The sequence below is a fragment of the Sphaeramia orbicularis genome, chromosome 15 (genome assembly GCF_902148855.1).
Source record: "Sphaeramia orbicularis chromosome 15, fSphaOr1.1, whole genome shotgun sequence".
Lineage (NCBI taxonomy): Eukaryota > Metazoa > Chordata > Actinopteri > Kurtiformes > Apogonidae > Sphaeramia > Sphaeramia orbicularis.
In genome coordinates, this window is record NC_043971.1 from 28,990,021 (window position 1) to 29,003,526 (window position 13,506).

Here is a 13,506-nt window from a genome sequence, read left to right on the forward strand (position 1 = left end):
AGATAACTGCGATCTATCCATTTAACATAGGAGTTTCAAGTTGTTGAGTAATTTGTAAAATTATTTTTTACTTAATTAGAAATAACAAAATGTGATTTCCGCTGGAAGGTATCCAGGGGGGAACTTCCTCTATAAATTTTCATTCCCTCATCTTCAGTCAAACAATGTTAAGCCTGTGCCATATGCCAGGGTTACATAGTCACAAAACACATAAAACATCCTGAAATAAGGTGAACCCCAGATGATATTCAAATATACTGAAATCCTTAGTACTCCAGAAAAGCAAGTTGGGATTTGCAGCATTCACTTTCATATAAATGTACCTGATGTAGGCAGTGAAGATCATAATAATGAAACCTGTTTGACTCCCAAACGATCACCCCTGTCTCTCATGTTCTGTTTGGAGTTAGATACCCATATGTTTCCTTCAGGGATCCGGAAGAACTTGCGTCTGAACTTAAACAGAGTAGAGGGTTTTTTTTTAAGATCTGAATCCCTCTTTTACAGCAAAGACTTCTGAATGTACCCTACACACTCCAAAACAAGGGCAAACTCAAGTTACACTCCATCTTCAACAATGAACCACTCAATTCGTGGCACCCATGATGTGTGTGTGCATGTGTGTGTGAGCTACATGAAAAGCACTGGGAACTCTCTCAAGGTCAGGCAACAGATAAATGCTCCCTCTCTTGGTTAGAGTGTTTTTTGTATAATGAGTTTTTTTGCTAATGAGAGATAATGGGCCTGCCTACAGTCGGGCACCATGCCAATGTGTGCCACCCTCTCTGCTCACGGCTGGGGCTGTGGTAACTGGAACCCTGCCAGGACTCGTACAGTACAACTCATACAGTAACACACAGAGGCACAAACATCCAGTTGTGATACAAACAAAACAACACTTAACTATTTTGATTTCGTCTTATGTAAAATGCATGTACCCACACATCTGGGGTTTACGGCTAATCACCAATGAACTAACTTTCACTTGACTTGAGCGACCTTTATAAGAAAACAAACAGCCATGAAAGTGGATTTGTTTACGCTGAAATTCTTATTTGATTATCTAGTGGAAAACTATTAGAAAGCGACATATAAGAAAGACAAAGTTGGACAGACAGCTGCAACATACATAGACACGCACACAAACTCAAAGGATGCTCAGAAGCATCTGTGGTCTTCTGGGCAAAGCTGTTCATTTTCAGGAGATAAACACCTCAGCTCCTCAGAAAGGAACTGAGCAGCTGGAGAATTTATGCCGGCGCTACTTGAAAGGTCTCCTTTCCACTCTGTCTCTCTCACCCTCTCTTTCCCCCCCACACATACACAGACACACGCCCAAATAGAAAAACATAAATACCTCCACAGTACATACAGCCAACCTTTCTGCCATGCCCTTGATAATACTTTTTACCAACATGATATATTTTTAACCCACTTTCAGAGGTAAGGACGATACTGCATTTAAAAGTCAGTTTATGGCTGTTGCAAGGGTGTCTTTCTTTTGGTCTTTCTTTCTTTTTTTGCCTGAACAGATGCTTTACTTTCTTAGTTTCCCATTTTAGTTCAGATGAAAATGAGTGAAGTTTAACAACCCCAGGGATGTAAAAATGTCAAACTGTGTAGTCAATTACCTGTTTTATCTGGTATTTTTTTAGATGCATATTCAGAAGAGGCTAAGTATAAAATACCAAACTTTCACACATCTGGTTTAAAAAAAAAGTGCATAATACTAGTGCCTGAAATCCTCTTTTCGACTCGAATACAACAATTGGAAGGTGCTGTAAGATGTAAGTATTTTAGAAGCTGAAACTCACCTTTCATCAGGAGTGTCCACGTGGAAGGTCCTCTCGATGACAGTTGTCCACTGTAGGCAGCGTATGATGAAGGTGTTTGGTTTTGGCCTCTCTGTTTTCATCAGTTGACATTCTGTCAGCCAGAACAGTTGGGTATTTCAGTATAATTGTAAACAGATTTAGCTAGTGAATAAAACTTAATGACTTATTGAAAACAGGTTGGAAGAATCAAGAGCTTAAGTTTTTTTTTTTTTTTTTTTTTTTCACTGCATTTAATTACAAACTTAAGGGTACATCTAGTGCATCTGGAAACAATTGGTGGGTGACTATACTCCAGTGTAGCATCTCCATTTTTAGCCCATATGCTTCATATACTTACAAAATTCATCTTTTTATGTTTCTTGTTGGTATTTTACTAAACACAATTAATCTTGAATTACATGGGCTGTCACCAAATTATATAAATGACACCTTTGTTTGAAAGACTACATACAGAATATATCAGAAAAACAATGTAAAAATAGCATTCATAGAGATGTATATGTAAAGTATATTTACATTGCTGATGAGGCAGTGTAATAAATATCAAGAATATATGCAGCCTGTCTTTTATTTGTTATTTTCATATCAGAATAATCAATTACAAAGGCATAAATAAACTTGCTCCCATGAGCAAAAAGGATATTATGTGTTACAACACATTTGCATCTGGTAAACATCCGAAGAGAGGCATTTTTGTGACAAGGGGCAATACTGTAGGCCATTATCACACAAATGCATAATACAGCACACAAACGCAGGAATGTATGCACACAAAGCCAGATGGGGCTGTGAGCCCACGGTGGGAAGGAATGCATCTTCATTGTCCCTCAGCAGTCTCAGTGGTTATCAGGGACAAGAGCTGATGTAAAAGAACATCATGATCCATCTTTGTCTTCTCACCTCAGCCCACTTTGTTCCACTGTTCCTCTTTATTCTCCATAGATCATCCTCTATTTCTTCTTTTCTACATCTTTCCTCTTTTGTCTCCTATTATTCTCCTCTCTCCTTCTCTCCTGTTGTCAACTCATCTCCTCTCCTTTCCTCTCACTCTGTCCAGCCTCCTGTCCTCTACTATCCCTTCCCTCCAATTATTTTCTTTTTAAGTGTGGCACAGCACAGCATGTCATGGCACAGCCTAAATATAGACAGGAAGGTTAATGACAACACCATTCAGGGCGTGCTCACAGCTGAGTTTCAATGTAAATTCAAGCACACACAACCACATACGAGCACACACACACACACACACATACACACATAAAGTCACTACCTGACTCGTGAATAAGGCCTGCTGTGCTGCCAGAAAACAAGGTCATGCTATGGTTGATGCCAAAAGACACTCACGCCCATGCATGGACAAACACAGAAACACACACACACACACACACACACACACACACACACAGAAGTGATACTGAAGTTTGAATGTGAACTGAAATTGGGTTGTTTGCCACAGCAGGCCATTGTGAAATCTGTGTAGCAGTTTAGTGGGTGTATGTGAGTGCATGCATGAGTGTGTGCGTGTGTGTGAGCGACAGGCTTGTATGTATGAGTCCCTCTGCAGGGAACAGGCCTGTACCCTCTCTGTTCCATCTGACCACTTCTGTTGTTCACACACTCATAAACACACACACGACTACGTACAAATAAACAAACACACGTACAAGTACACACACACACACACACGCCACCTGGCCTCCCAGCTTTGGGCAACAGATGTGGCATTGCCAGCGCTGTGCCAAGCAGCCGGGGCCGGATGTATGGCCTGGCTTGTCCTCCTCGCAAACTCTTTTCCTCTCCCCTTTTTTCTCATTCTCCAAACCTGTCTTCGTCTCCTCCTCTCTGTCTGTTCAGCGCTGACGAACCACCTCTCCTCCCTCGTCCTCCCTCCCGTATCTTCTCCACAACAGCTTCAACCTCCAGCCCTTCATCGCTCCATCTCTCATCCATTTCTCTGTGAACCTAATCATCCTTCCATCTCTGTCCTCTCCTCTCTTCCTCTCTCCTCCCCACATCTCCAATTTTCTGTTCTTCTGCCCCCTTCGATCGACTCCCATCACTCATTCGCCGTAGTTGTCCTCCCTTCCTGACTCCTATCTTTCTGTCTTCTCCAACAAACTTCAACGTGCCATTCTTTATTGTTTCCTCTGAAGTATCAGCCTGTTTTCTAGCATTCGTCATCATTTTTTCTTCTGTTTCACCCTCATCTCACACCTATTATTCTGTATACCATCCACCTCTCACATCATTCCCGCCCTCAACAATCCTCCTTTCTCTGTACTGTTGGATATTTCACATGATACTTTCAAAGCTGTTCTACAGGGGTGCAGTCAAATGATTATATTTTAATGGTTCAATAAACAGAAAACATGCAAACAACTAAATCTGCATTATCCTCACACTGGAGAATTAAATGTTGACACTTAATGTTCATGTAAACTGTGGATTCATGGTAGACTTTGTCACATTTGGCATAAATGTAAATGTAAATTACACATAGATGACATATTTCATTTTTCCTGCATAAGAACTTTCAAGTAAATTTCCTTTTTCATGTGCTTGTGATGACAGCATTTTAAAAAAAATTTTGTCTTAAGGTTTAGACACTGAAAATACATGGTTATGTTAAGGGAAGTGCCTTTGTACTATACTAAAATCTACTGAAATGATACACAATCACATCCTTATTTATCACAGGCATAAATATATATATATATATATATATATATATATATATATATATATATATATATATATATATATATATATATATATATGAAAATACTTTATGTCAGTTGACTGTTCCATCTTGGTTTTTTTGTCCTCATATTTCCTTCCAGAGGGCCAATGTGCTGTCTTTCATCTATCTTTATGGGTTGGTTCTGCTGCCTCTCACAGCTGGATCAACTGCCTATTTGCACATGCCCAAAATGCATTGGCAGAGATGTTCAGAGTCATTCTGCACCTGGGTTAATTGCGTTGAATAGTTTAATCAGATTAATCATGATGATGGTCCATGTGAACACATTAATTTTGTTTATGTATATATATATACATATATATACATATACATATATATATATATATATATATATATATATATATATATATATATATATATATATATATATACATATATATATATATATATATATATATATATATATATATATATATATATATATATATATATATATACACACACAGGGTAGGGAAGCAAAATTTACAATGAACATTTAGTTGTTTTTTCTCAGCAGGCACTACGTCAGTTGTTTTGAAACCAAACATATATTGATGTCATAATCATACCTAACACTATTATCAATACCTTTTCAGAAACTTTTGCCCACATGAGTAATCAGGAAAGCAAACGTCAAAGAGTGTGTGATTTGCTGAATGCACTCGTCACACCAAAGGAGATTTCAAAAATAGTTGGAGTGTCCATAAAGACTGTTTATAATGTAAAGAAGAGAATGACTATGAGCAAAACTATTATGAGAAAGTCTGGAAGATACTATTAAAGAAGAATGGGAGAAGTTGTCACCCGAATATTTGAGGAACACTTGCGCAAGTTTCAGGAAGCGTGTGAAGGCAGTTATTGAGAAAGAAGGAGGACACATAGAATAAAAACATTTTCTATTATGTAAATTTTCTTGTGGCAAATAAATTCTCATGACTTTCAAAAAACTAATTGGTCATACACTGTCTTTCAATCCCTGCCTCAAAATATTGTAAATTTTGCTTCCCCACCCTGTATGTATGTGTGTATATATATATATATATATATATATATATATATATATATAGATAGATAGATAGATAGATAGATAGATATAGATATAGATATATAGATATAGATATAGATATAGATATATAGATATATAGATATGAATGAAATATCAAGTCTTTGGACTTTGGGAGTAAACTAGAGCAACCCAGGAAAACCTTGGTTTCACAGCCACAGAAGATGTATGATCATTCTAAATAACCAATAATAAAATTGGAATCCACAGTTGGCCATACAGTTGGAAAGCTGGAAAAGTTTTTACCTCTTCCCATGAAATGATAGTGACAATGTGATTTAATCTTGACAGATGAAGTGTAACTGGGACTCGGTATGTAATCATTGTACCTGGTCAGAGGTGATTACTGATGTGTAGAAACAGAAATAAAAAGAGGAATGTGTCTGAAAACCAAATTATTCCAACTTTATCGGTAACAGTGTACATTGAATTTATATTATTACTGTTGTGACAAGTGATACACTGTAGTAAAGAAGTTCGATGTGTAAAACTCCCATCAATTTCAGATGTGTAAGAGTGCTGTCAAGTTACAGTGCAGTGTAAGTTTTTACTTCCCCTCTGATTTAACTGGATTAAAAAAGAGATGTGATGGTGTGGTAATGAGTGATATAAAGATTCATCTTGTTAACTCATTAGCTGGTTAATTACACACGTCAACAATACTGTGGCGCTTGTTAGGCAGGTGCGGACAGATGATATGCTGGTAAATGGTTAATTAGGACCTCTGTGGATTCTGTAACACATACCAATGTTGTGAACATTCACAACTATCATTGTGTTTTAAGACACCAGGACTTGACCTGATGCAATAACTGTTGGAACATTTCACCATGTCTGTGTATGATGAAAGCAAACGAACACTTCTGCAACATCTAGGAGGTGATTTTCATGAGAGAGGTTTTTGGATTGGACTATGAAATGACTTAAAATGATCAGTTTGTAATAATCAGCTATAATATGTTGAATATGATCTTTCAACTAAGAGACATGAGTGTAATCTCCTGTACTGGCAACCATCTGCCCAGGGGTCGACTGGGTACCATTGTATTAACACAATTAGTTGCACAGGGAAGGATTTAGGGTAGCAAACATGATTAAAAAAAGAGTGAATAATGGCTATATGAGCCTGTTGGCAAAAAGAAAAAACACATTTCTTGGCATTTACAATAAGGTAGGTAACATACTTGCTACAGAGAAGTTATTTAGCGGATAGGGCAGGTCTGCATCCTGAGGTTTCTCTTTGTAACCGATGAAAGAGCCGTCTGTCTTCAGCAGGAAGTATCGTGGTCGCCAATTCTTTATGTATTCACCTGAAAAAAGAAATGATAAAAACAGTTGAGAGGAAGAAACATTTCTGTAAAGAAGTTGGAGAACAGACCTGGTTCAAACACAACTAACAGAGAAAGAGATGTTAGTAAAACTGTGCTCATGATATTACTGGCTATAGCAATCATATAAGGACAGTGGTGATAAAGATTATTATGATTTTAAATACAGATTTTATTCCCTTGACAGATAATAGCCTGTCTGTTCATCATCTGTCCAAAGTATATCACACATACACAGTCATAGAAGCACACAAACACACATAAAGTGTCTCTATGAGTCCCACAGCGCTTGCCAGATTCAGATCGGATTAACATGTAAAAAATGACAAAAACATGTTTACTAGCACAACACTCAAGCTATCCATGCCAGAAACATCATCTGGCTGATACATAGGCAGGTGTCGAGGTGATGACCCCGCTATCAGCCACACATACACACCCAACACAAGCATAGTCCACACACATATACACACACACACACACACACACACACACAAACCCACACAAATAAGCTACACCAACCACTGGTGATGTGACAGGAGAACAGAGGGCAGAGGGAAATAACATGAGATGGCATAAGATGAGATGAGATGACATGAGATGGGATGAGATTACATGTAGTGTATGACCCTTCTTAGACCACAGCAACAAATAACAACATCTGCTGAGCAGCTGGTGGCAGAGTATTACCCAACTGGCTGGCACAGACTGGTACTAAGGTGGCACCACAGCTTTATCAGATTACCCGCAGCAGGATTACATGAGTGTCAAACATTTCCACACCGCAGAGGCAGATAACATTTACTGGAAACAACGCGGACACACACACACACACACACACACACACACACACACACACACACACACACACACACGAATTAGGTGGACATACGTAGGTGGAATACATGGCTGAAATAATATTTATTGAGAGATAATATTGAGAAAACACCTCTGATAAAATAAACTGACAATCTCAACACATTCCGAAGCTGTGTAAACATTTCCCTTTTTAATTTCAAACAACAGAGAGAAAAGCCACAGAAGGACATGAACATCCCCTACTTCTGGACGCTTTTTAATTAACCAGCCCATCCATGACATGCAGTTTTACAGGTGGTTGTGACGACAGCGCTTATAAAAGTTTTTGTCTTTATGTAGAGACACTAAAAATACTTGGTCATGGTTATGGAAATGCCTTTGTACAATAGTAAAATCTACTGTATTGATACATAATGACATCTTTATTTATTACAGGGCTTTACATACACAATCAGTCTTCAGACTATGGGGGTAAAACCAGAGCTACCCAGGGTAAACTTGTGTTTAACCATCAATACAAGTGTAATCCACTGCTGCCCATGATGTTGGAATAAAATATTTTTACCTCCTCTCATAAAATGACTGTAATATGATTTATTCTTGATAGATAAATGTAACTGGGACTCCGTATGTAATCGTTGCACCATGTTAATGGTGATTACTGATGTGTATAAATAGGAAAAAAAGAAGAATGTGTCTGAAAAAAAATTGTTCCAACTTCATGAGCAACAGTGTATAATGGATTTATATTCCTTAGTTATAATCAAACCAAATATCAATTCTTAGTTTGGAATGAGCAATGCTAGCAAAACCTTGCTTTCACAGACACAGACGTATGATCATTTGAAAATAAGCAATAATACAATTGTAATACACTGAATTTACATTACTGTTGCTGTAATGAGTAATATACTGTTGTGAGGTGGTGCAGAAGGACATGAGCATCCCCTACTTCTCAACTCCTTTTAATTAACCGAACGTTCCATGACAAGCACTTGTACACACACGTTTATGCATCTTGCAAAAACAGCTTAACAGACAAAGATTTATTTACATATGCAGGCACAGACGCATACGACACACGAAGTGCGCAGCACAAAGCCCGATAGCAGCACTGATCACCTTTTTTAGTCTAATTCTCAGGGAGAGGAGAACAGGCAGTGTGAGTGTGTGTTCTATTTGTGACATCCATTTAAAGCGGAAATGACAGCAGGCCGTGCTCGTTAACACGTCGCAGAAAAACACCTGCTCCGCTGAAGGGACCGTGCTACTGCAGGCCCTGCCGGTACCTCTGGGTGCTGCTGATGGTGGTGCTGGAGGTGTGTTTGTGTGTTAAGGTGGGGAGGGATTTGAACCACCATACAGGGACACAGAGAGACAGAGATAGATGTAGACAGACAAGAAAATGCTGCCGGGTGCCAGCGCGTCATCAGGATTACCGAATCACACCTCTCCTCTCCTCCCTTCTCCCGGCCTCGTTTTTTTTCTCTCTGTTTCACAAATCCACCCACTCACCCTTCTTTCTCCCATTTACTGTTTACTCCTGTTCTTTCAGGAACAAAGCATATTCTTTGGATCACTTGCTACTGATAAACAGAGTGCTGTTACAGAAATGGGCAGGATGGGAGGGGTGGGAAGTGGGATAATCGGAGCCTGGAGGAAATGGGTGCAAAAAAGAGGAATCACTGCTCAGGTCTAGTCTAATCAGAATTATTATTGTAGTAGAAAGTTCATTAGCTTATAGTTTGTATTTAGTCTATCAGATTGGTTTTAATTCAGAATAGTTTTAAAACTGCAACATTTTTTCGTCTTACTTTGAGTAGCAGACTTATTTTAGTTTGGTTCCACTTTAGTCTTAGTTTTTCATGTATTAAAAAGAAAGTCTTGCGTTACAGAGGCTGAAAAAGAATTTATAACAGAATAATCAAGATCAAAAGCTAATTTTCATTCATTTATTTCTGAAGGGTCGTGTAGTTGGGCAAAGTTACAGTACACCCCAGACAGCTTGCTAGTGCATCCCAAGGCCAACACGCAGCAACAAAAAACTGTTCACTTTCACATTTAGCAATTTATAGTGACTAGCATTAAAGTGCATTTCTTTGGACTGTGGGGGGAAGCTGGAGTACCTGGAGAAACATCATGAAGACACTGGTAGAACATGCAAACTCCACACAGAAAAGCTCCAGACCCCGGGGCTGAGTTTAAATCCAGAACCTTCTTGCTATGAACAGGGTGCTTGCTCTAGCCAAATAAAAATTCCAGACTTTTTCCACGCTTTTCAAAACTGCTATTTGCTTGTCTACTTTTTTGGTTGAGATTGTACCTGTTGTGTGTTGTAGAAAAGTTCATTTTAATAAATGCATGAATGAATGAATGCATAATTCACAGTAAATTGTGTTTCACTGACAGAAACATTTTCAAAACATATGAAAATCACAAAAGTGCATGGATATCACACTATCACACAAACAAGTTTTGCTAGAATCATTCCAGTAGCGACCGGTTAGTGAAATCATTTAAAGTTTTTTATGTTTTCCTCGTGTATTTTTTTTTTTTTTTAACTTTATTTTTATTGTTTCTTTTATGTACATTACAAAACAAGACAAACAAGGGGGACATATGGGATATATCAAGTATAATAAACCTTGTGACTAACAATTTCCTCGTGTATTTCTTATCTTACAAGATTAGGCTATGTGCCTTTGAGCATACTCTAAAATTCAACTATGAGAAAAACTTTTTTCCATACTTTATTAAGACTTTCACACAAAATTCCAGACTTTTCAAGTTCTGGAAAACAGCTTTTCAAATTCTATACTTTTAGACTTTCAAGACCTGCGCATGTACCCTGTATGAGGTGACAGTACAGACCACTAGACCACCTACCACACACAACATCCAATATGATGAACCAAACTATTGTTTATTAAAAAATATATTCTAAAAAGTCATTGTATTCCTCTACACAATGAACCATTAACAGTTGGAAATATGATAAAAAAAAAAAAAAAATTTAAAAGTTTCAGTTAAAAACATTGCCTTTTCTCTAATAGTTTTCACTTAGTCTTAATTTTGTTAACTAACCCTGGGTCTAACAAAATATCAATCAAGCAGTCCAATTTTAATTGTATAACACCACATCATCAAAAAAGTTATCTCATGACACAAATCCTCCAGGAGCAGGCACTGGGTGAAACCCCAAAAAGACCCCACCTCTCTGAGGATGGTCATCTGCTTTGACCAGTTGGGGTTAAAGAGAGAGGGTTAACCTACTACTACATTATAGACGTTGCTAATCTCTCTGCTGCTATAGGGTCATATCAAACCACCAGTGTAATTCAAATCTGAGAAGTTTGATTGAAAAATCACAGAACTTACAGAATAACTTATTGTTGGTTTATCCACTACAGCTGTGAACTTCAAACATAATGAACACTAACGTTGGTCATTTACAAAAAATTTGAGCTAACTTTAAACTTTATAGGAAGGAGATGGATTGCCTAACAAATGGATGGAAATAAAGAGAAAGTTAAACTGATAAAACTATTAAAAACTGGCAGTGATGACTGGCTCGCTGGTCCAAGTCCAGTCATTTCTCTGAGTCAGTTTCTAGATGAAGTGTCCAACCAATGAAACCCTGTGGCTGGCCACTTCATCGCTCAGCTGTCCAGTACAACTGAAAACATTTAAGCAATCCTTCTGGCCGGGCCTCGACAGTGTGTATGTGTGTGTGTTTGTGTTTGTGTGTGTACATGTCCACTGGGGGCAGGGGAGGGGGCAGCCAGGGGTGGCACAGACGGAGAGAGGAGATGGACAGTTGTCCACACATGCAATTCCAAACAAACACAGGCACGAACCTTCACAAACAGGCGCACACACACACACACTAACACAATTTTGTTTCGACTGTTCCAATCCTCCGAATGATCCAATGGTGTTCTGTCAAGCTATCCCGTCTTGGCCCTGCCTGTAATGAGTCCAGCGAGCTCTCCCACTCTGGACAGCTTGTCTGGGGAGCCACATGTCTCTAGTTTGGACTGCTGGAGAAAACAGAACAGCCGGTCTCCTTCCCACACCATCTCTCTCGGACTCCTCACTTCAGTTTCATTTAGTTTTCTGCACAACTTTACTTTTCCCTTAAGGCCAATTAGTAAATACTACACTATACAGTGCTTAAGACAACAGGAGTCTCTTGTTTCTTGTTAGAACTACAGGATATGAGTAAAATAGGAGAAAGTGGGTGATTTGAAGGATCTGAGGAACACAGAGGATGTTTGGAAAGATACCATAGAACATTTTCAAGGGCTTTGTCCAAAATAAAGGCAAAATAAAGTGCCCCCTCCATCTGATTCAAGTCACACTTACGCTGTTTTGTATGGAATGCTTGAAACTAAACTGTCACTTTTCATTCAAGTCTCAGATGAACACAAGATTCACTTCAGTAGATGCATATAAATTGACTTTATTTCTCCGATCTGAATCTGTTTCAAAATCAACTTTCAGACTTAACGCGGAACCTGGTGTTGGGTAATTACACCAAGTGACTGTCTCACAAAATCTATTGTTTTCAGCTTTTTGGTGTAATAAGCCTTAAAATGAAATAATAAAGACTAAACTAGACTTTTTAAAGTCATTTTGGAATGTCTTGGAGAAGTAAGTCCTTTTGGCACATCCGCCAGTTGCAGCTTGTGGATTTAGCAGTAAGAGGCAAAAATGAATCAGCTGTGACTGTGTTTGTTCCAAGCTTTCTGATTGGACAATTACAACAATGTACTGACTAACTGTCACTCAATTAGCTGACTGATTAACTATTCATTTCAGGACAGAGGGGGAAAGGGGAGTCAGAGAAATGCAGAGAGAAAAAATAGACGACAGGTACAAATTGTAAGCCTGAACTTGAGCCAGCAAAACAAAAGTGAGTCACACAAACTTTCCAGTTTCTTTTTATCTCTCTTGTTGATTTCACTCCTTCGGAACACCAACACACCTCTCATCTCCTGTATGCCGGATGCCATATTTTAACAGAAAATGAGACAGACGAAAAGTAGGAAAAACCTTCATGACAAATAAATAACTCCATAACTATGTGAGCTCACCAGCCATTTGTTAATCAACCCAAACAGGGATTTAATTTAATGCTTTGGCCGAGGCTGGAGCTGATATGCAGATGGCGCAGAGACGGGGCTGTGTGACTGGCACTCTGGGAGCTGGAGGGGAGGCGGGTGGGGGGTGTATAGAGGTAGGGGCTGCTGGTGGGAATGCTTTGCCACGTTCCAGCACACAGCAGCTCACCAACATGGAGAGGAATGTCTGTCATCTGGCCACACAGCATAAGACACATGTACCCAGATAGACTTGTACCATGTCCATGCATTTGAGTATAGTTAAAGAGAAGATGTTGTGTGTAGAGTGTAAATTATACAGTACATATATGAATCAAGAGACTGAGCAGACAGTTAACTGGCATCTTGAACGACCAGATTAATAGATCATAAAAATAACAGGACTTCTTAGCTGCCCAGTCAATCACTGACAATCTCCTTTACTGACAAAAATACTGACTGAGGCACTGAAGTCATAAAATTAGGTAACTAATCACACTGTCATTTTCCAACAGTGTTAAATGATATTAATAGTGCTTGGGAAGGGCAACTTTAAATCAAGGATTAAAAAATTAACTCCTATCAACAGAGGGTTTCAGTACTTAGCCTAAAAGTTGTA

General features: G+C 38.6%; 1 protein-coding gene across 3 annotated transcripts in view; it reads right to left on the reverse strand.

Moving 5' to 3' along the window:
• The window catches only part of akt3a (v-akt murine thymoma viral oncogene homolog 3a), a 65,693-nt gene that overhangs the window by 26,167 nt on the left and 26,020 nt on the right, over positions 1-13,506 (reverse strand). For all 3 annotated transcript variants that reach the window (XM_030156330.1, XM_030156329.1, XM_030156331.1), the window contains exons 3-4: positions 6,823-6,948; positions 1,815-1,926 (exon numbers count right to left, since the gene is read on the reverse strand). In XM_030156330.1, the coding sequence (XP_030012190.1) occupies positions 1,815-1,926; positions 6,823-6,948 (238 nt within the window). The remainder of the gene's footprint in view (positions 1-1,814; positions 1,927-6,822; positions 6,949-13,506) is intronic.